At 35.6% G+C, this 23,804-nt stretch overlaps 1 protein-coding gene across 2 annotated transcripts in view; it reads right to left on the bottom strand.

The window, feature by feature from the left end:
* Positions 1–23,804, bottom strand: part of PRKACB (protein kinase cAMP-activated catalytic subunit beta) — a 155,796-nt gene that overhangs the window by 84,622 nt on the left and 47,370 nt on the right. Inside the window, exon 1 of one of the 2 annotated variants that reach the window (XM_055401853.2) lies at positions 5,073–5,365. The exons of the other annotated variant lie outside the window; for it this stretch is intronic. Coding sequence (XP_055257828.1) covers positions 5,073–5,256 — 184 coding nt within the window. The 5' untranslated portion in view covers positions 5,257–5,365. Of the gene's footprint in view, positions 1–5,072; positions 5,366–23,804 lie in introns of those variants that run through there. 2 annotated transcript variants of the gene reach the window in all.

The raw sequence follows: 23,804 nt of genomic DNA, 5'->3' as shown, positions 1-23,804 counted from the left end.
ACGAGTTTAAAGCCCAATAGGGGAGAGAGGTGACTTGAGGACTCCTGTAATGTAATTTTAATACCATAAAATGAAGCGCAACAGAAGCGAGCACACATGTTACAGAACACAGGAAGGGATCATGAATTCTAAGAAGGAACAGAATGCTTCAGTGACTTTGTTACAGAGATAGTATGTGAGCAGAGGCTTAAAGGAGGATATATCCCATCACTGGCAGTAGTAGGAAAAGGAAATTCCAGGTAGAAGAAACACCTTACGTTGTTGTTACAATGGGATTCCATTTTCTGACTACTTTTTATCATGTTCACATAGTGGCCAGAAATGTTAGTTCTGCATAGCTAATTATTAAGAGAAATGCAAAAATCAAAACCACACAAAGCTATCACCTCATGCCTCACAGAATGGCTATCATCCAAAATGTACAAATAATAAATGTTGGAGAAGATATGGAGTAAAGGAAAGTCTTGTAAACTGTTGATGGGAATGTAAATTGGTACAGCCACTAGGTGGAAGAGTAACTACCATATGATCCAGCAATTCCACTCTAGGGTATATATATCCAAAAAAAAATTTTTTTAAATGAAAACAATAATTCAAAAAGATACATGCACCCCAACCTTCATAGCAGCACTATTTATAATAGCCAAGACATGGAAGCAACCCAAATGTCCATCAACAGACAACTGGAAGGTATGGTATATAGATGTGTGTATAAATGTGTGTGAATGTGTATGTGTACGTGTGTATATATATGTGTATGTGCACGTGTGTATATAAATATACACATACGTAATACTCACCTACTAAAAATAATGAAATACGGCCATTTTCAGTAATGTGGATGGTCCTAGAAAATATTATGCTTAGTGAAATAAGTTAGAGAAAGACAAATATGACTCACAGACAGAAACAGACTCACAGACATAGAAAACCAACTCACACACATTGAAAATAAACTTGTGGTTACCAAAGTAGAGAGAGAAAGGATGGGGCACAAATTAAGGGTATGAGATTAACATATGCAAATTATTATACATAAATTACAGAAGCAACAAGGATTTAATGTACAGCACATGGAATTATACCCATTATCTTGATAATGGAATAGAATCTGCAAAGAGCTGAAGTAAATAAGCCAGTTTAGGCAGCTTTAACTTTCCAAAGCTCAAACAGTCTTTAAGGCAGTTTACTCCCATGCTTTAGTGCAGGGGTCCCCAAACTCCAGGATCTAATGCATGATGATCTGAGGTGGAGCTGATGTAATAATAATAGAAATAAAGTGCACAGTCAGTGTAATGCACTTCAATCATCCTTCCCCCAGTCTGTGGAAAAATTGTCTTCCCTGGTGCCTAAAAGGTTGGAGACAGCTGCTTTAGTGTACTATATCTGTATCTTTGTAACTTCTAAGCTAAAAGACCTTCCACGTTATCGTTTCATCTACTTTTTTCATCTGCAGTATTCCACTGCTTCTTGGTAGCAATTAATTTTTTGAAGATTTACAATATTATAGCCTGCAAACTAGGCTATGTGAAGAATAAGATTGAATTATTACCCTCAAAAACAAGAGCAGAAAGAGCAAACATACAGACAACATAATAGTCAAGGAACAATGAAATAGTAGCTTAAAAATGTATAAGTAACTTTCTGTGGGAATTTAGCACTAAAAAAGAAATTAGCATTAAGAAGATGGAGCCTTCAAGTATATTGAAGAATGAATTTTGAGACTCAGAGGAGGAAAAGGTGACTGCAAGTATGAAATTAAAAGACACTTACTCCTTGGAAGGAAAGTTATAACCAACCTAGACAGCATATTACAAAGCAGAGACATTACTTTGCAAACAAAGGTCTGTCTAGTCAAGGCTATGGCTTTTCCAGTAGTCATGTATGGATGTGAGAGTTGGACTATAAAGAATGCTGAGTGCTGAAGAATTGATGCCTTTGAACTGTGGTGTTGGAGAAGACTCTTGAGAGTCCCTTGGACTGCAAGGAGATCCAACCAGTCCATCCTAAAGGAGATCAGTCCTGGGTGTTCATTGGAAGGACTGATGTTGAAGCTGAAACTCTAATACTTTGGCCACCTGATGCGAACAGCTGATTCATTTGAAAAGACCCTGATGCTGGGAAAGATTAATGGCAGGAACAGAAGGGGATGACAGAGAATGAGATGGTTGGATGGTATCACCAACTCTATGGACATGAATTTGGGTAAACTCTTGGAGCTGGTGATGGACAGGGAGGCCTGGCGTGTTGTGGTTCATTAGGTTGCAAAGAGTTGGACAAGACTGAAGGACTGAACTGAACTGAACTGAACTGAACTCTGATTCTATCCGAAAAAAATGCATATACAAAATTGCTCATTTGTTCAATACAGTATTTTTATCTAAACTTCACTAATATGGATTTGTATCTGCCAGAGAAATAACCCATCAATTCACAGGAAAGAATAGGTAAAGTATTTGATGGTATTCATCTATTCAGTGCTTAAAGTATTGCAATTAGACATTAAATATATAAAGTCCAATATTTAAAATGTGCAAAACTTCCATCAAGTTCAGCATTGTATAACTCAACACACCATTTATGATCAAAGAAAGACTTAGAAGCTAACCATAACAAATTTGCTAGAAATAAAACTCAGTGGAATGTTAATATTCCCTTTCATTCTGAGTCAGAATAGAAAGAATTCCTTCATGTTTTTGTTTTGAACTTCATGTACTTATATGTTCATGGAACCAGCTATTAAATATTTATGTTATCAAACAGGAATTCCTGTTACTTTAGTAGTAAAAGATAAAACACATTTAAGGCACCTGGAAACCACTATATGGCCTTTATTTTTTGTTTCTTCTTAAATTTAATGTCACTGAAGAATAAAGAAACTTGTATTAAAATTGCTACATTTCATATATGCCTAAATTGATCATTATAATCTTTACTCAATAGTTCAGAAACCTAATTTTTAATAAAATTAAATGTAGTTTCTGAGGTTATCGTATTTCCTAAACAGCACTTTTGAAACAAGCACACTCAGAAAGCGTATCAGCAGGAGATATTACATTCCTTTTCCTTATCAAACAAATCATACAAGTAAACTGTTCTAAGCAGCATGAAGAATGTAATTTGCATGGAAACTTCATACTGTCAAATTTCCTTCTATAACTCACACTATAAATGAATAAAAATTTGTGTTTCCACCACAAGAAATAAACCTTGGAATTTTGAAACAAAAGGATTCCTCTGTTTCTGTTGTATCCTTATTTTCTCCTCTACATCAAAACATTTCATAATAGGAAACCAGAACTCCATGCGTACCATACTCATCACTACATATATACAATGCTTTGTCTATGATATTCTGGGATATGAAATAGAAAGAATGCTTGATTAATGAACATCCAATCACTCTTTAAGTATTTCTTATATCACATTTATTATTTGAATGGCTACAGAGTTTGTACTTAATTTCACTGTGCACTATGATCCTATTATTTTGTGACATCACATTAAAGAAAAATATTAACAGCACTTGTTTCTCCAAAAGAAATCATAGTTCCTGATATTACCTTCAATTGCCAGAATTTAAAATGTGTCTCAGAAAATGTTACAAACCCCACACATTTTTTTAAATGTTGAGGGTATAGCTCAAACACAACTTTTCAGTATTAAAAGCCCATGACATTCATTATTTGTGACACATTTATTAAATACCCTCTATTTGCAGAAATAAGTGTTAGTGTACTAATCCAGTGCTGTCCTCATTCCTCATTGAATGTTTAATTAAAAGACCCCTGAAATGCATAAAAATGATTTCCAAAAGGCCTTAGGAGACTGCAATTTAACAGAATAGGGCAAGTAGAATGAACAGCAAACTTTTGTTGCTTGGTAAATTTTAATAACGTACTCCTGTTTCAATATTCAACAGTTCATTACCTTGAAGATATTTGCGATTTCTCATCTATCAACTTGCTACATAGTAAGGATTAATTATAAATAATCAAATTCTCTAGAAGGAAAAAAAATGCACAAATACATGTTTTTTACTTTCTCCCTAAGATAACTTAAAGGTAAAAAAAAATTCTGATGTGATTTAAAAAAATTCAAATAAGCTCCCGTGGATCTATGAAGCTATAAACTATAAACAAAGGTGTCAATTCTCCAGGCCATTCTTGTTCTGTTGTTGCTTTTTTAGCTGAGTTTTCCTCCTTAACTGCTATGGAGTATATAAACAGAAAGAGGCAAAACCTAGTGCTATCTGGTGATCAAACAAACTAAAAAGTACCAAGAGTAATTCTACTGTTCCTTTAATCAGACTGACAAAAATACTTTGAGGTAGGTCCAAGGTGAGATGTGGAATGGCAGCACTAGTATTGTTTATAAGTGAAATGTATCCTTTTGCATGTCACAAAAAAATCATTACATATCACCATTTCAGCCAAGCAGTAAATCCAAACATTTTACCATGTCTGGAAAGAATGTGATGCATGCATAAACAAGTACCCCCCACTATAAGAAAGCTTCTGATATTTTTAAAGTTATAAAGGTAAGATTTCACATAGAATACATAGAATAATTATAGTATGCTTTCATACTATAAATCCTGCTTGTTAAACTAACTTTTATACATGCATTTAAAAATAAAATATGGCAAACATAATAAAGATTTAATTATAAATTCAAGAGTTCTTTTATCCCCTTTTGAATTTTAAGGCTTATTAATGTATGACATTAAAAAAAGCTGATTATCTCTCTTAAATGTAGGCATTTCACTTTTACATAAAAACAAAACCATAATACACACTAGAAATTAAGAATCTTATAGAAAATTTTCCCACTGATACTCAATTTAACTGATTGCATTTGAAACAAAACCATGAGCTATGTGATTCAGCTCAATCTACAATCAAGTTTTTGTGGATTTTTTTCAACTTTACCTTGCAAAATATGTTGTGCAAATTACAAAAAAGACAACAACAAAAAAACACCCCCATAGTTCTCTGATTGATTCTAAAACTCCAATTAGTATTTTAGCTTCTAGTTACAATGTATCATCAAAAAACAAAAACAAAACTTACTTGATCTGTCCCATAAGGCAGTATGTTCAGAGAAATGAAGGCTGTCATTTTCCAGAGTTGTTTTCTGTTCATGTGCAGTACCTTTGGAGTGTCTATGAAATAATCGGCTAGCAAAACCTTCCAATTTCTGAAGAGCAGTAGTACCTGTATACTGGTTACAGGGTACTTCTCTATAAGCTGCCATTCATGTGTATTTACACTTAAGTTACAGTAAATGAAAATATTTCCAGAAGGAGCTCAACAACTACTTACACAGAAGCTAAGAGCTATGCATATGTCAAACTTCCTGTTTGCAGGGTATTCAAACCACTACTGCTGTTCTGTTTCCTGTTAATATAAAACAGCACATTACTGAGCCTTTCTTAGCAAAACTGTCCAACTAGAGATGAAGATTTTAAAGACTTGCAATATCATCCTAAAAGGGTCTATGTTCGAGTGTTTTAATACTAATACACAGGTTAATGAGAACATTAAATATAAAGGTTTAAATATAAATAATAAGCTGAAAAAAATTTTAAAAAGGAAAACCATTTAAACATGCATTACAACCCTACACAAATAACTGAAGGTCAAACCACTCTCATAATAAGTTTAAAAGGTTGTGTTCTTTTTTCCCCCCAGCAAATCAGCTAATACAGACTAGTACAGACTTTATAGATCCTTATAAACAGTTAACTTTTCATTGAAAACTGGTATGGAACAGATATTACAAAACATTAAAAACAAACTTATAACTTTTAATGAAAAAATGTGAACTATAAAAAACTCAACACTGCTATCTCACTGACTTAAATCTAATACATACAGAAACTATAAAAACTTAGTATGCTAGTATTGCTTACCAAACATAATTTGCTGACAAGTGCACATCAGCAGTACATTTTAAAACATACTATAATTTGAAAAAATATTAAAATTTAAAGTATATAAAATCAGCCACAGCAAGAAATTTCAATTGAGAGGAAAAAAATCCTTCTAGTTGACTGAGATATGTTAATTTTTAGACTTGACACTGAGGATTGCTGCTTACCTGATCTCTGATTTAGGGATCTCACTTTGAAACAGCTCCTTCAGTTAAAAGTAAACTGTCCATTTGTACAAAAGTAACCTGTGACATTTAAAAATGATTCTGGGTACTTGCCCTGTGACACTTTTATTAAAGGATGATAAGGGGGGAGGAAGGAGGGAAACAAAAGAAAGATCTTTTAAAAAAAATCTAATGGGAGATGGGAGGGAGATTCAAGAGGGAGGGGATATGTGTATACCTATGGCTGATTCATGTCGAGGTTTGACAGAAAACAACAAAATTCTGTAAAGCAATTATCCTTCAATTAAAAAATAAACATTATAAAAAAATAAACTATCAAAAAAATCTTATGATTTTCTGCTTACTGCTTAACAAACAAATAGAAACAATAATGACAAGAGAATAAAAAGGAATAATAATGTAATCAAATTAGGATACCCACCCCTCCCCAACACACACACACGTGTATACAAAGGAAACACTGACTAATGCATTTTGCCAAATAAGAGCTCACTTGTGTACATTTTATTTTGTGCAATAAAATTAGTATCAATCTAAACAAACAGGCAAAAATATCTACAAGACCAAACTTCTTAAATTGTAGCTGAGAAATGTGTGTATATAATAGATAATTTCTTTATTAACAACCAACTTTACACAAAACACACCCTCAACAGGTGTCTACAGTCTTTAATAAACACCTATAGAGTATGAGCTGTCTCTTTATGGGTGTAAAGTGGATAAAATTCCTGAATCTTTCACTTACTTTCTTGGGATAAATTCTATTCATCCTCAAGGCTCAGCAAAAATGTCACCTCTTCATGGAATGTTTCCCACACATTTCCTGGAAAAATAAACTGCTCTCTCCACTGTTTCCAATAATCTTGGAATTTTATGTTAAAATTTGTTTATAAATTTGTCTCAAATTGTGCAATGCACATATTACATAATAAATATACATACAAAAGCATTCATTTTTAATAAGTTAAAGATCTAAGTAGAATCAAACACTTTAAAATATTTTATGATAGGATCATATTTGTAAATTATCCAACAACCACCTAGCTGTTCATATATAGAGACAACAGCAATGGAAGTAATGTCATTTAAATTCTCTATTTAATCTGTTACAAAATTTTATTCATTCTTTGAGTTTCATTTTTATTAGTGCAAATGTGGATTTCTAAAATAACTTCTTTTCCCTTTTTCCAGCCACTCTTTGCAATCACTCATCTCTGACATATGAACCTCCTCAAAATATTACACTCACAGTACTCCCTTGCCAAAAGTACAAGCTAATTCTAACATTTCAGCCCAAAATATTTGTTTTTAACACAACATGTCTAGCTAGACTTATATCCAACATTGCTGGAGTTTCATACAAATATTCCAGATTTCTAATTATAACACTCAGATTAATTTATTTAAAGCAATGTATAAACTTTATAACAAAATTACCATAGGAAAGAGGGGGAGGAGGTGGAGGAAGCAGAGAAGGGAGTAATCGTCAACATTTAAAATTTATCCTTTTTCTTGAATAAAACTCTTTTTTATCTGTTACAAAGTCCTTTTAGAAAGCAAAATCTTTAGTCCTTACAGCAGTATTTCTATATATGGTAATGTGAACAGGAAGCTGTTGTTATATAAGTAGTTAGGCAATTTGGTTCTTACTACAAAGAACTCTACTGTCATCTACTGCTAGAAAGAACTAACTACAGCTTTAACTAAAACTGAATTTCTTCACAATTCAAATTAATCTTAAGAAGTATTTTGCTTGCTACCCTTCCAGATAGTATCTTCATAACCTTAATTTGTGCTAAAATGTCTAGCCATTTACCCAAAACTTGCTGTAACAACATATCTTATACTCTATTAATAGTTTAAATAATGTATGATAATAAATTATACCCGGGCTTCCCTGGTAGCTCAGATGGTAAAGAATCTGCCTGCATTGCAGGAGACCTGGGTTTGATCCCTGGGTTGGGAAGATCTCCTGGAGAAGAGAACGGCAAACCACTCCAGCATTCTTGCCTGGAGAATCCCAGGAAAGACCATGGGGTCACAAAGAGTCTGACATGACTAAGAGACTAACACTTTCACTTTCACTATGATAATAAAACTAGAGAGTAATCAACCTAGAAGTTATAAAATCTTTATTATTCATTCTTCATTAATTCTAAAATTCATAATAATTTTCAGAGTTGAACCTCCTTTGATTGCCATATCACAAAATATTGCCTTATCTCTGATGTTCTGATAGTAATGATGATACCTTACATTTACAGAAACATTTTACAACATATAAAATGGTTTCCACTAATTTCAAAAGCAAGCAGGACAGGTATTATTATCCTTATTTTAAGATTAGAAAACAAACATAAATATTAAGTAACTTGCCAAAGGTCATCTATGTCTTCTGCCTCCTAGATCAAGGCTATTTGTACTGACAATTATGATTTCCACATTAAAGACTTTTTCAAACAAGGGTAGGGAAGTAGACATTAACAGCTGATAGGAGATGGAAGTAGTTTCCAGAGTCTGAGATTCTGCTACAAGAAAATGTTCATTCAGATGGTTACCTTACAGCCATGCAATTTTACTGTCCACATTTATGTTTATAATCATGTTGGGGCCAAGTAGAACTATATACTTTAGAGTTTGAAGGTTAAATTAAAAAAGCAAACAAACATGGAAGCATATTTGATATGTAAATAATATATCTGCTGCAGGCAGAGGGCAAATGATATGACCATGACCCCTGCTATACAAATAAAGGTTTTAGAGTAATAGTTTTGCCCTTCCCAAAATGGATTCATACCTTTTATAAGTGAATTCAACTATTTAAGACTGGCTGATTTCATTTAGCACAGCATAACAACTAAGGTTCATCCATGTTGTGTGTTTCAACAGCTTACTAAATTTTATTGATTAGTACTCCACTGTATGGATTTACCACAGTTTATAAATCCATTTACAATCAAATTGCCTCTGCACCTTTGTCAAAAATCAGTTAACCATAACTGTGTAGGTCTACTCCAGATTTCCTACAGTGTTCTACTGATCTATGTGTCAGTTCTTTCATCAGTGGCATACTGTGTTGGGTATCATATCTTTTAAGTAAGTTTTCAAACTGATTGTATGAATCTTTCAACATTTTTTTGTAAATTGTTTTGGCTATTATAGTTTCTTAATTTCTCTATATAAATTTTAAAAGTTTGTCCATGTCTACAAAAATAATGTTGCTAGGACTTAATTGAGATTGTTTATTGAGAGAAATGATAACAATAGGTTGAGTCTTTCAATTCATGATCATATCGTATCTCATTTTTGGGGGCCTTTGATTTCTTTCATCAATGTTTTATATTTTTCAGTATATATATCCTATACATATTTTGTCAGTCTTATACCTAAGTACTTACTGCTCTTTAATTGGCACTATTGTAAGTGGTACTTTGAAAGATGTCTGCAATTGTCCATTGCTAGGATATCAGCTTTAGGAATCTTTTTCTTTTCGTAGATTGCTTGAGATTTTCTATGTAGAAAATTGTTATCTTTGAACAGATAACAGTTTGGTTTATTTTTCCTTTTTAATTCCTCTGTTATTTACTTTTCTTGCCATACTGCACTGGCTAGGACTTCCAGGAACACATTAAACAAGTGGTAAGACTGAACATTCTTGCCTTATTCCCAATCTTAGGAACAAAGAGTTCAGTTTCTCATCATTAATTTTGATGTCAGCTGTAGAAATTTTTTGTAGATGCTCCATACTGAGATAAAGAACTTCACTTGTATTCCTAGTTAGCTGAGTGCTTTTATATAAAATGGATGAATTTCATCAAATGCTTTTTCACATTTGTTGATTTGATCATATGGCTTTCGTCTTCTTTAGTCTGCTAATATGGTGGATCACAGTTACTAGTTTTCAAATATTAAACCAGACTTCAGTTCCCAACATAAACACCTCTTGGTCTTGGTGTACTATTCTCTTTCTGAATTGCTGAATTCAACTTACTAATATTTTATTAAAGATTGATATATGTTTACAAGATATATTGCTTTGAAGTTTTATTTTTATGTACAGTCCTTGCATGATTTTGACATCAGATTAAGAAAGGCTGCATAAAATTGAGGACTCTTTCATTTAACTTTTATTATTTTTATTTGAAGGATAACTAACTGATTTACAGAATTTGTTTTCTGCCAAATATCAACATGAATCAGCCATACATTTACATATGCCCCCTCCCTCTTGAATTTCCCTCCTACTTACTCCCCCATCACACCCCTCTAGACCCTTACAGAGTCCCTGTTTGAGCTCCCTGAGTCATACAGAAAATTCCCATTAGATATCTATTTTATTTATGGTATTGTAAGTTTCCATGTTATTCTCTCCATACATCTCACCCTCTTCTTCCTCTCCTCTTCCCCGTGTTCATAAGTCTGTTCTCTATGTCTGTTTCTCCATTGCTGTGCTACGAATAAATTCATCAGTTCCATCTTATTAGATTCCATACATATGCAGTTCAGTTTAGTTGAGTTCAGTTCAGTTGCTCAGTCGTGTCCAACTCTTTGCGACCCCATGAATCACAACACGCCAGGCCTCCCTGTCCATCACCAACTCCCGGAGTTCACTCAAACTCATGTCCATAGTGTCGGTGATGCCATCCAGCCATCTCATTCTCGGTCGTCCCCTTCTCCTCCTGCCCCCAATCCCTCCCAGCATCAGAGTCTTTTTCAGTGAGTCAACTCGTCGCATGAGGTAGCCAAAGTATTGGAGTTTCAGCTTTAGCATCAGTCCTTCCAATGAACACCCAGGATTGATCTCCTTTAGAATGGACTGGTTGGATCTCCTTGCAGTCCAAGGGACTCTCAAGAGTCTTCTCCAGCACCACAGTTCAAAAGCATCAATTCTTCGGCGCTCAGCTGTCCTCACAGTCCAACTCTCACATCCATACATGACCACTGGAAAAACCATAGCCTTGACTAGACAGATAGTATATGATATTTACCTTTCTCTTTCTGACTTACTTCACCTCTTTATAATAGGCTATAGGTTCATCCATCTCATTAGAACTGACTCAAATGTGTTCCTTTTTATGGCTGAGTAATTTGTACCATGGTTTCTTTATCCAATCATTGTCCATTGACAAATGGATATCTACATTGTTTCCATGTTCTACTTACTGTAAATCGTGCTACTCAACATTGCTCATTATTAGAGAACTATTCTTTTACTTTCTGGAGATGATTGGAAGGAACTGACATCACCTCCTCCTAAAATTTTTGGGAGTATTTGTCAGTAAAACTATCTGGGCCAGTAGTTTGTTTTTAATTAAGTCATTCAGTTGTGTCTGGCTCTTTGCAACCCCATAGACTATAGCAAGCCAGGCTTCCCTGTCCATCACCAATTCTTGGAGCTTGTTCAAACTCACGTTCATTGAGTCAGTGATGCCATCCAATCATCTCATGATCTGTTGTCCCCTTCTCCTCCCGCCTTCAATCTTTCCCAGCATCAGGGTCTTTCCAAAAGAGTAGGTTCTTCCCATCAGGTGGCCAAAATATGGGAGTTTCAGCTTCAGCATCAGTCCTTCCAATGAATATTCAAGACTGATTTCCTTTAGGATGGACTGGTTTGATCTCCTTGGAGTCCATGGGATTCTCAAGTGTCTTCTCCAATACCACAGTTCAAAAGCAACAGTTCTTTGGTGCTCAGCTTTCTTTATAGTTCAACTCTCGTACCTGTTCATGACTACGGGAAAAACAATAGCTTGACTAGATGGACCTTCATTGGCAAAGTAATGTCTCTGCTTTGTAATATGCTGTCTAGGTTGGTCATAGCTTTTCTCCCAAGGAGCAAGCCTCTTTTAATTTCATGGCTTAGTCACCATCTGCAGTGATTTTGGAGCCGAAGAAAATAAAGTCTGTCATGGTTTACACTGTTTCCCCCATCTATTTGCCATGAAGTGATGGAACTGAATGCCATGATCTTAGGTTTTTGACTGTTGAGTTTTAAGCCAGCTTTTTCAATCTCCTCTTTCACTTTTATCGAGAGGTTCTTTAGTTCTTCTTCACTTTCTGCCATTAAGGGTGGTGTCATCTGCATATCTGAGGATATTGATATTTCTCCCGGCAATTTTGATTCCAGCTTGTGCTTCATGCAGCTGGGCATTTTGCATGATGTACTCTGCATATAAGTTAAATTAGCAGAGTGACAATATACAGCCTCAACGTATTCCTTTGTGAATTTGGAACCAGCCTGTTCTTACATGTCCGGTTCTAACTGTTGCTTCCTGACCTGCATACAGATTTCTAAGGAGGCAGGTCAGGTGGTCTGGTATTCCCATCTCTTTAAGAATTTTCCAGTTTGTTGTGACCTACACAGTCAAAGAATTTTGCATAATCAATAAAGTACATGTTTTTCTGAAATTCTCTTGCTTTTTTGATGATCCAACGGATGTTGACAATTTAATCTCTGGTTCCTCTGCCTTTTCTAAATCCAGCCTGAACATCTGGAAGTTTATGGTTCACAGACGGTTGAAACCTGGCTTGGAGAATTTTGAGCATTACTTTCCTAGTGTGTGACATGAGTGCAATTATACGGTATTTTGAACATTCTTTGGCAGTGCCTTTCTTTGGGATTGGAATGAAAACTGACCTTTTCCAGTCCTGTGGCCACTGCTCAGTTTTCCAAATTTGCTGGCATATTGAGTGCAGCACTTTCATAGCATCATAGCTCAACTGGAATTCCATCACCTCCACTAGCTTTATTCATAGTGATGCTTCCTAATGCCCACTTGACTTCACATTCCAGGATGTCTGGCTCTAGGTAAGTGATCATACCTAGTTGTGTGGTTATCTGGGTCATGAAGGTCTTTTTTGTATAGTTCTTTTGCCACCTCTTCTTAATATCTTCTGCTTCTGTTAGGTCCATACCTTTTCTATCCTTTATTGTGCCCATCTTTGCATGAAATGCTCACTTGGTATCTCTAATTTTCTTGAAGGGATCTCTACTCTTTCCCATTCTATTATTTTCCTCTATTTCTTTGCACTGATCACTGAAGAAGCCTTTCTTATCTCTCCTTGTTTTTCTTTGGAACTCTGCATTCAAATGGATATATCTTTCCTTTTCTCCTTTGCCTTTCACTTCTCTTCTCAGCTATTTGTAAGGCCTCGTCAGACAACCATTTTGCCTTTCTTTTTCTTGGGGATGGTCTTGATCACTGCCTCCTGTACCATGTCACAGACCTCTGTTTCCATAGTTCTTCAGGCACTCGATTAGATCTAATCCCTTGAATCTATTTGTCACTTCCACTGTATAATCATAAAGGATTTGATTTAGGTCATACCTGAATGGTCTAGTGGTTTTCTTTACTTTCTGAATTTAAGTCTGAATTTTGCAATAAGGAGTTCATGATCTGAGCCACAGTCAGCTTCAGGTCTTGTTTTTGCTGACTGTATGGAGCTTTTCCGTCTTGGGCTGTAAAGACTATAATCAATCTGATTGTAGAGTTCTCTTGTGTTATTGGAAGAGGGTGCTTGCTATGACCAGTGCAATCTTTGCAAAACTCTGTTAGCCTTTGCCCTTCTTCCTTTTGTACTCCAAGACAAAGTTGCCTGTTACCCCAGGTGCCTGTACTCCAGGTGTCTCTTGACTTCGACTTTTGTATTCCAGTCCCCTATAATGAAAAGTACATCTTTTTTGGGTGTTAGTTCTAGAAGGTATTGTAGGTCTTCATAGAACCATTCAACTTCAGCTTCTTCAGCATTACTGGTTGGGCAGAGACTTGGATTACTGTGATATTGAATGGATAGCATACTATTCTGTTTTCCGTTTCATCTTTAGTGAATATTGGTAGTTTGTGTCTTTCAATAAATGGTCTATTTTAACTAAGTTGTCAAACTCACATGAATAAAGTTGTTTCCAATATCCCCTTATTAGTCTTTAAATGTCTGTTGCATCTGTAGTTATTTCCCCCTTTTATTCATGACACTGGTAGTTTGCCTTCATTCTTTTCGCTACTTTGGCTAAAATATTCTAAGTTTTAATTTTTCCAAAGAACCACCTTTTGTTTTCATTGATTTTTCTCTATGATTTTTTCCAGTGTCGTTAAATCCTGCTCTTATCTTTTCCCCTGCTCCCTACTTTCTTTGGCTTTATTTTATTCTTCTTCTAGTTTCATACTGTGAAAGTTTAGATCATTTCCCTTCCCTGTGAACAAGGATTTAGGTACATCTAACAAATTCTGACACACTATATTTTCATTTTCGTTCACTCCAAAAATATTTTCTAATTTCCCTTAAGACTTTATTTTGACCATGAATTATTCAGAAGTGTTGTTTAAATTAAAAGTATCTGAGAATTTTCCTGATATCTTTGTTATTGATTTCTAGTTAGTTTCATTACGGTCAGAGAACATATTTTGTATCATTTTTAATTGTTTTAAACGATTAAGGTTTGTCTTATGATCCAGGATATGGTCTCTGATGGTGAATGTTCCATGTATATTTGAAAAATGTCTTCTATTGTTGCTAAGTAGTTCAGTTCAGTTGCTCAGTCGTGTCTGACTTTTTGCAACCCCATGAATCGCAGCACGCCAGGCCTCCCTGTCCATCACCACTTCCCGGAGTTCACCCAAACTCATGTGCATCCAGTCGGTGATGCCATCCAGCCATCTCATCCTCTGCCATCCCCTTCTCCTCCTGCCCCCAGTCCCTCCCAGCATCAGGGTCTTTTCCAATGAGTCAACTCTTCACGAGATAGCCAAAGTATTGGAGTTTCAGCCTCAGCATCAGTCCTTCCAATGAACACCCAGGACTGGTTTCCTTTAGGATGGACTGGCTGGATCTCTTTGCAATCCAAGGGACTCGCAAGAGTCTTCTCCAACACCACAGTTCAAAAGCATCAATTTTTCGGCGCTCAGCTTTCTTCACAGTCCAACTCTCACATCCATACATGACCACTGGAAAAACCATACCTTGACTAGATGGACCTTTGTTGGCAAAGTAATGTCTCTGCTTTTTAATATGCTATCTAGGTTGATCATAACTTTCCTTCCAAAGAGCAATCCTCTTTCAATTGCATGGCTGCAATCACCATCTGCAGTGATTTTGGAGCCCAGAAAATAAAGTCAGCCACTGTTTCCCCATCTATCTGCCATGAAGTGATGGGACTGGATGCCATGATGTTAGTTTTCTGAATGTTGAGCTTTAAGCCAACTTTTTCACTCTCCTCTTTCACTTTCATCAAGAGGCTCTTTAGTTCTTCACTTTCTGCCAGAAGGGTGGTGTCATCTGCATATCTGAGGTTATTGATATTTCTCCCAGTATTCTTGATTCCAGCTTGTGCTTCCTCCAGCCCAGCATTTCTCATGAGGTACTCTGCATATAAGTTAAATAAGCAGGGTGACAATACACAGCCTTGACGGACTCCTTTTCCTATTTGGAACCAGTCTGTTGTTTCATGTCCAGTTCTAACTGTTGCTTCCTGACTTGCATACAGGTTTCTCAAGAGGCAGGTCAGGGGGTCTGGTATTCCCATCTCTTTCAGAATTTTCTACAGTTTATTGTGATCCACACAGTCAAAGGCTTTGGCATGCTAAGTAGAATACACTACAAGTGTTAATTAAGTCAATTTGGTTAATGTTATTGTTCAGGTCTTGTATATCCTTCTCGATTTTCTGTTTAATTGTTCTATGGATTACTTAGAGATGATTATAGAAGTCTTCAACTTTGTAGTTTTTGCTATATTTCTTTTCAGCTATATAGTTTTTGCTTCATGTATACTGAAGCTGTTATTAGGTTAGGTTGTATTTAAGATTGTACTGTCATTTTACTGAACTGACACTTCTAGTATTATAAATGTTCCTCTTTAATCCTGGATAATCTGTATTCTGAAGTTGACCTTGTATGATATTAATACAGCACTACAAGCTTTCATTTGATAGTGTTTAGATAGCCCATCTCTTTCCCCACCCCCAATTATCAGTATATTTAAAGTAGTCTTGTTTTACACTGGACATAGCTGGGTCTTGTTTATACCATTTATGTTTAATGTAATTACTGGTATAAGTGAATTTAGGTCTATTATTTTGTCACTTTTCATTTGTCCCCTATTCTTTAAAAAAAAACTTTAATAAATATAACATAAAAAAACATAACATAAAGTGTAGAATTTGATTTTATACATAAATACAACTGTGAAACTATCACCAGAATCAAGAACACAAATATATCTTTTCTCAGACCTTTTTGACCTCTCCCTCCTGCCATTCCAAATCTTTAGGCAACTGATAGTTTCTTTTTTTTTTCATATTAAACATAATTTTAATGAAAATGATGTATGTGAAACTTCACAGTACTTTGAAAAACACAATATAATGGTAAATATCTAGGGAGCTTACAAATTATCAAAGTTGATTCAAAGAGAATGGAAATTTTGAACAGATGAAATAAGATGGCAAATGTTTTAAGGAATTATTCTATCAAATAAAAGTTTTAGGGACAGAGATTCCTACTGATGAGTTCTCTAAAATGCTAAAAGTAATGTGAACTGTAAATTCAAGAACAGAGAAAATACTGAACATATTTAATTCATTTACTAAATAAATAAATTAAATGATAACCTAAATAAATTTAATAAATGAACATTTCTAATTTATTTACTATAAACTGATATCAAAAAATCTTATCTATATTGCATATAATAATACTGCGGAATTCCACATTATGAATGTGGATATAAAAAGTCCAAACTAAAACACTGATAATTTTTTTTTCTTATAACACAGATAATTTACATTTCAAGACTTTTATATAAAATGGGACTTTTGTTAAAATAAACTTATTTTAGAATAGTTTTAGATTTACAGAAAAAATTGCTAAGATACTAGAACCGAGAGGTACACATACCCAACATCAGTTCCATTATTATTAACATCTTACATTAACATGGTATATTTGTACAGTTAATAAACCAATATTAATACCTTATTGTTACTAAAGTCCAAAGTTTACTCAGATTTCCTTTTTCAGTTTTTACCTAATGTTCTTTCCTGTTCCAGGATCTCCTCTAGGATACCACATTACATTTAGTGTTCAAGTCTCCTTAGGCACTTCTTGGCTGTGATGGTTTCTCAAACTCTCCTCGACAATTTTCAGTTTTGTTCAGGTATGTTGTAGAGTATACCTCTGTTGGTATTTGTGTGATTTTTTTTATGATTAGCTAGGGTTATGGTTTTTTAATAAGAAGAAGAGGACAACAGAAGCAAAGTTCCATTTATATCATATCAAAGCTATATACTATCAACAAGGCTTATCACTGTCGATTTTGACCTGGCTGCATTGATCACCTGGCTGAAGTAGTTCTTATCAGGTGACTTCACTTATAATTACTTTTCCCCCTTTCTTTCCATATTGTACTCTTTGAAATTAAACTCACTATGCCCATAGCACACTTCAAGAATAGGGAGTTGTACTATCTCATTGAAGGCATAGTGGAATTCTGCCTGGGAAATGTATCTCTTCTCCCTATTTATTTATTCAATCACTTATTAATATCAACATGAACTCATGGATATTTATACTACACTTTGGGCCCTAATCCAATACTACATTATTTTGTTGCTCAAATTACTCAACCTTTGAGCACTGGAAACTCAATTGCCCCTATGTCTTTTGATACATAATTGTGCGTGCACACACACATGTGCATGCATGTGTATTTGAGCACTTACTTATTTTCTACCACTATAAAAAGCTGCCGCTGCTCCTAAGTCGCTATAAAATGGGCCATGCTCATTTTCTGTACTTACTGCTCCAGTCCCCAAATCAGTCATTTCTCCAATAAGCCCTACTTCCTTTATTGGAAAATAGTATCAGAAATCAAAACTTTCAAAGTAGGTGTGCTTCCTGCTACTGGGATGTTGCTGCTTCCAGGCCCTCTTAGCTGTGAAAGAGAGAAATGTATGTGAATACTAACATGTATGTATATCCATTTCTATAAATATTTCTATATCTAACCACTTAAATCTAAAGTAAGATAAACATAACTTCTTCCTGGTACTGCCTACTCTAATTCATTACTCTACAATTCATTTTAGAGAATCTTCTCAAACACCTGAAAACACCTCCCTTGCTTACCTGAAAACTCCCACTCCAACAGTGAGAAATTTGGCTTCCACCATGTGCCATCCATTTACTCACTTGTTTAATTTTGACATACACACATGGCAACACCATCATTGTGAATCTGATCCAGTTAAAACTTTATCCCCATGGGGAATAACTTTATCAACTAGAGTACACTATTATGCAGTTTCTTTTGCCTCTACTACTAGAGATTCTACTTACTTCCAAATTTACTTAGGTCAGCACCTATTGTGTCATGTTTAGTGAAGCTGTTTCACACATTTGTAATACAGTTAGAATGTTTTCTTACATTCTGCCTTTCATTCTTGGATTCGGATTCCTCAACCTACTAAATGATTTTTAAAAAATTTTGCATACATTAAAGTTTACTCTTTGTACTTCAAGAGATATAGGTTTGAACAAATACATACTGTCATGGATCCACAATTATGCATCATACAGAATAAACTACCACCTCAGCATTAATAAATTTCCAATGCATCCCTATCTTTGGCACCTCCTGAAGTTTTTTTTTATAATTACCACAAATTTGCCTTTTCCAGAATGTCATTTAACTCAAATCATACTCCATGGAATCTCTCAGACTGCTATCACTTAGCAACATGCATTTAAAATTTGTGCATATCTTTTTGTGTCTTTATAGTTCATTTGTTAATAATCATTGAATAATTTTCCATTATATGGATATACCACAGCTTGTTTATACATTTCCCTACTGAAGGATATTTCAGTTGCTCCCAGTTTTCAGCAATCATGAATAACACTGCCACCATCTTTCATGTGCAGGTTGTTGGGTGAACATAGTATTTAAATCTCTGTAATAAATTCCCAGGAGTGTGACTGCTAGATTGTAGGACGACTATGTTTAGCTTTGCAAGAAATTGCCAAATTGGCTACACCACTTTTCATTGCTACTAGCAATAAAAATGATCTTCCAGATGATCAAGCTGGTTTTAGAAAAGGCAGAGGAACCAGAGGCCAAATTGCCAAAATCCGCTGGATCATCAAAAAAGCAAGAAGGGTCCAGAAAAACATCTATTTCTGCTTTATTGACTATGCCAAAGCCTTTGACTGTGTGGATCACAATAAACTGTGGAAAATTCTGAAAGAGATAGGTACACCAGACCACCTGACCTGCCTCTTGAGAAATCAGTATGCAGGTCAGGAAGCAACAGTTAGAAGTGGACATGGTACAACAGACTGGTTCCAAAAAGGAAAAGGAGTCCGTCAAGGCTGTATATTGTCACCCTGCTTATTTAACTTATATGCAGAGTACCTCATGAGAAACGCTGGGCTGGAGGAAGCACAAGCTGGAATCAAGACTGCAAGGAGAAATATCAATAACCTCAGATATGCAGATAATGCCACCCTTATGGCAGAAAGTGAAGAGGAACTAAAAAGCCTCTTAATGAAAGTGAAAGAAGAGAGTGAAAAAGTTGGCTTAAAGCTCAACACTCAGAAAACCAAGATCATGGCATCTGGCCCCATCACTTCATGGGAAATAGATGGGGAAACGGTGGTTGACTTCATTTTGGGGGGCTCCAAAATCACTGCAGATGGTGACTGAAGCCATGCAATTAAAAGAGGACTGCTCTTTGGAAGGAAAGTTATGACCAACCTAGACAGCATATTAAAAAAGCAGAGACATTACTTTGCCAACAAATGTCCGTCTAGTCAAGGCTATGGTTTCTCCAGTAGTCATGTAAGGATGTGATAGTGGGACTATAAAGAATGCTGAGCGCCGAAGAATTGATGCTTTTGAACTGTGGTGTTTGAGAAGACTCTTGCGAGGAGAGGAGATCCTCTGCAAGGAGATCCAACCAGTCCATCCTAAAGGAGATCAGTCCTGGGTGTTCATTGGAAGGACTGATGTTGAAGTTGAGACTCCAATACTTTGGCCACCTGATGCGAAGAGCTGACTCATTTGAAAAGACCCTGATGCTGGGAAAGACTGAGGGCAGGAGGAGAAGGGTGATGACAGGATGAGATGGTTGGATGGCATCACCGACTCAATGGACATGAGTTTGGGTAAACTCCGGGAGTTGGTGATGGACGGGGAAGCCTGGCATGCTCCAGTCCATGGGGTCGCAAAGAGTCGGACACGACTGAACGAGTGAACTGAACTGAACTGAAGCAATAAAGAGTTGCTATTGCTCTGTATCCTTGTCAGGAATTTGCAGTTTTGTATGTGTGCGTGTGTGTGTTTAATCATTCTAATTCTAAATGATGTACAGTGGTATCTCATTATTGTTTTAACTTTCAAATCCTTAGTAACAAAGTATCTTTTCATATGCTTATATGCCATCTTTAGGGAATGTAGATGATTATTTTCTCCAGTGTACGTATTCAAGGTTATAAATTGCCTTCTAAGTACTGCTTTTCCTAAATCCCCCAAAATTTCAATAAGTTGTATTTCCATAATAAAAAATTAGTTCACAATTTTTTAAAAAATTTCTCAAGACCTCGTCTTTTGACCCATGTGTTATTTAGATGTATGATCTGTAATTAATTTCCAAGTATTTGGAAATTTTTCTAGCTTAATTTTTATAATCAGTTTTTCATTCAGTTCCATTGTGATCTACAAATATACTTTATAAGTACTATTTTTTAAACTTTCAAGTTGTGGTATACAGCCCATAATGTGCTCTACCTTGGTGAATTTTCCATGCAAGTTTTAGAAGAATGTAGATTCTGTTGTAGAATCTACATTCTGTTAAATACATTGTTGGCATATTCTATACACGTTATTGGGGTTTCCCTGGTGGCTCAGAGGTTAAAGTGTCTGCCTGCAATGCAGGAGACCTGGGTTCAATCCCTGGGTTGGGAAGATCCCCTGGAGAAGGAAATGGCAACCCACTCCAGTATTCTTGCCTGGAGAATCCCATGGACGGAGGAGCCTGGTGGGCTACAGTCCACGGGGTTGCAAAGAGTCAAGACACGACTTAGCGACTTCACTGTCACTTTCTTTCATACATGTTATTAGACCAAGTCAACTAATTGATAGTGTTGTTCAGGTCATCAACATACTTACTGATTTTATGCATGCTTGGCCTATCAAGTATCAAAACAGGGATCTTGAAGTCTCCAACTGTAATAGTGGATCTGTTTTTCCTTTCAATTCTATCTGCTTTTGCCTCATGTATTTTGACACTCTGTTGTTAAAAGCTAATGTTTAGGATTGTTAAAACTTTGGAGAACTGACCACCAAATCATTATATAATGTCCCTTTTATTCCTCATAATTTTCATTGTTCTAAAATATGCTCTGTCTAAAATTAATATAGGTAATCCAAGTAATTTTTGGTTAGCAATAACATGGCATATCTTTTCTCCTTTCATTTTCTTTTGTCAGGTAGATAGAAAAAAAGGGAGTCCAAGATAGTGGAATCACACAAATGGAGAAAAAGCCTATAAAAGGGGAAATCAAGAACCGGAATGAGAACCTCTGGTCATGGGTATAACCAGTCAGGTGAATGTTGGTACCAACCCCTATTTGCACTGGACCTAAACTGGGCAAACACACCCTCTCCCCTGATTGGTCCTGGCTGTAACCAATCAGGTGAACACTGGTAGCCACTCCCTATTTTGTACACAGTGTAACCAATCAGGAATCATGGGGAGGAGACAAAAAGAATAAAAGGGGGAGCCAAGAAGACACAGAGCTGCCTCCTGGGCCAGTGTGCCCTTGCCTCTTGGTAGCCTGCTGCCCACCTGACCTGTAACTAGGCTGTAACTAGCTTGTCCTATGAACACAGCCTACTGCCCACTTAAAAAAAATCCTGCCTCTTTGAGCTACAAGTGGTCCAGCCTTCCAAGTCTTTGTTAGGAGGAGACAAGATCCTAGAGAGAGAAATATAACAACCTGACACTTTTTACCTGATTCTTTGTAGTTAAAGTGAATTTCTTACAAGCAACACATAGCTGGGTCTTCTTTTTTTATACATGAGGGTCTTGTTTTTTAATCCACTCTGACAATCTCTTTTGATGTATTTATACCATTCATATTTAAAGTGACTGTTGAAATAGATTAATATTCACAGTTGTTTGTAACTGTTTCCTACTTCTTGTAGCACTTTTCTTTTTTCCCCTATTTTTCTGCTTCCTCTGATTTTATTTGACATTTTATACAATTTTAATCTCCTCTCAACACATCAATTATATTTCTTTTCAGAATTTTTAGTGGTTGTCCTAGTGTTTGCAATATACATTTTTAACTGAATTAAGTCCATCTTTAAATAACAGTATACTGCTTCATTTGTATTGCAGCTACCTTATAACAGTGTATTCCCAAGTCATTTCTCCTATCCCTTATAACACTGCTGTCATTTATCTCCCTTAGCCATATGCTATAATCACCCCGTATACTGTTACCATTATTAAACTGTTACCTTTAGAGCAATGATGAATAAGAAAAGATTTTTATTTTACCTTCACTTTTTATCCAATACTTTTCCTTTCTTTATGTACATCCAAATTTCTAACCTATGTAATTTTCGTTCTCCATGAAGAACTTTTACAGTTCTTGCAGGACAGATCTGCTGGCAATGAAGAGTCTTCATTTCTGTTTGTCTGAGAGAGTCTCTGTCCTTCACTTTTGAAGGATAATTTTACTGGATATAAAATTAATTATAGGTTAGTGGGTTTTTTTCTTTCTCCTCTTAAATATTTTACTGCACTCTCTTCTGCATAGTGATGAGAAGCCTGCCATAATTCTTATTCTGTGATTCTTCAAGTAAGTTTTTTTCCATCTCCTCTGACTTCTTTCAAGACTCTTTTAGTCTTTGATTTTCTGCAGTATTTAATGATGTGCCCAAGTGTAGTTAGTTTGGTATTTATTTTGCTTGATACTTTCAAACTAGGCTTCCTGGGCCTGTATTTTGATGTCTATCATTAATTTTGTAACACTTTCTCTGCCATTATCACTTCAAAGATTTCTTTTGCTCCTTTTTCTTCTCCTTCTGGTATTCCAATTATGCTGTATGTTACACTTTTCAAAACTGTCCCATAATCCTTGGATGTTCTATTCTGGGTTTTTTTTCCCATTCTTTTTTCTTTTTTCCCATTGTATTTCAGTTCCTATCGACGTATTTTCAGCCTCATTGACACTTTCCTCTGTTCGGTCCAATCTGTTGATGAACCCATCAAAACATTTATTTCCATTACAGTTTTCTTTTTTACCTTTACCATTTTCTTTTGATTCCCAAGACTTGCTCTCAGGAGTTTTACACTCTCATGCAAGTCCATACTCAGCCTCCAGAAACTTAACAATATTATCATTTAAATATGCTAATGATGTATGGCTCCAGTGGCTTCTGCTCTCAAATTTGTAAGCTCATCTTTGCAAGCTCATCTTTGCTGCAAGTCTCTGGATTTGCCTCACTCCAGATTTCAGGTTGGTGGTAGCTCTTGTAAGATCAGGAGTGATGGTTCACTGGTTAAGACTATGCTTCCACTGCAGGGGGCATAGGTTTGATCCCTGGTTGAGGAACTAAGATCTCACACGGCATGTGGCCCAACCAAAAATAAATAAATAAAAGCTCTTTAAAAATAAAAAAAAAA

This window comes from Moschus berezovskii, chromosome 4 (genome assembly GCF_049115385.1).
Source record: "Moschus berezovskii isolate FMDL1 chromosome 4, NW_MosBer_1.0, whole genome shotgun sequence".
Lineage (NCBI taxonomy): Eukaryota > Metazoa > Chordata > Mammalia > Artiodactyla > Moschidae > Moschus > Moschus berezovskii.
Note: the sequence above shows the minus strand (reverse complement) of the source record. Positions and strands in the feature narration are given on the sequence as shown.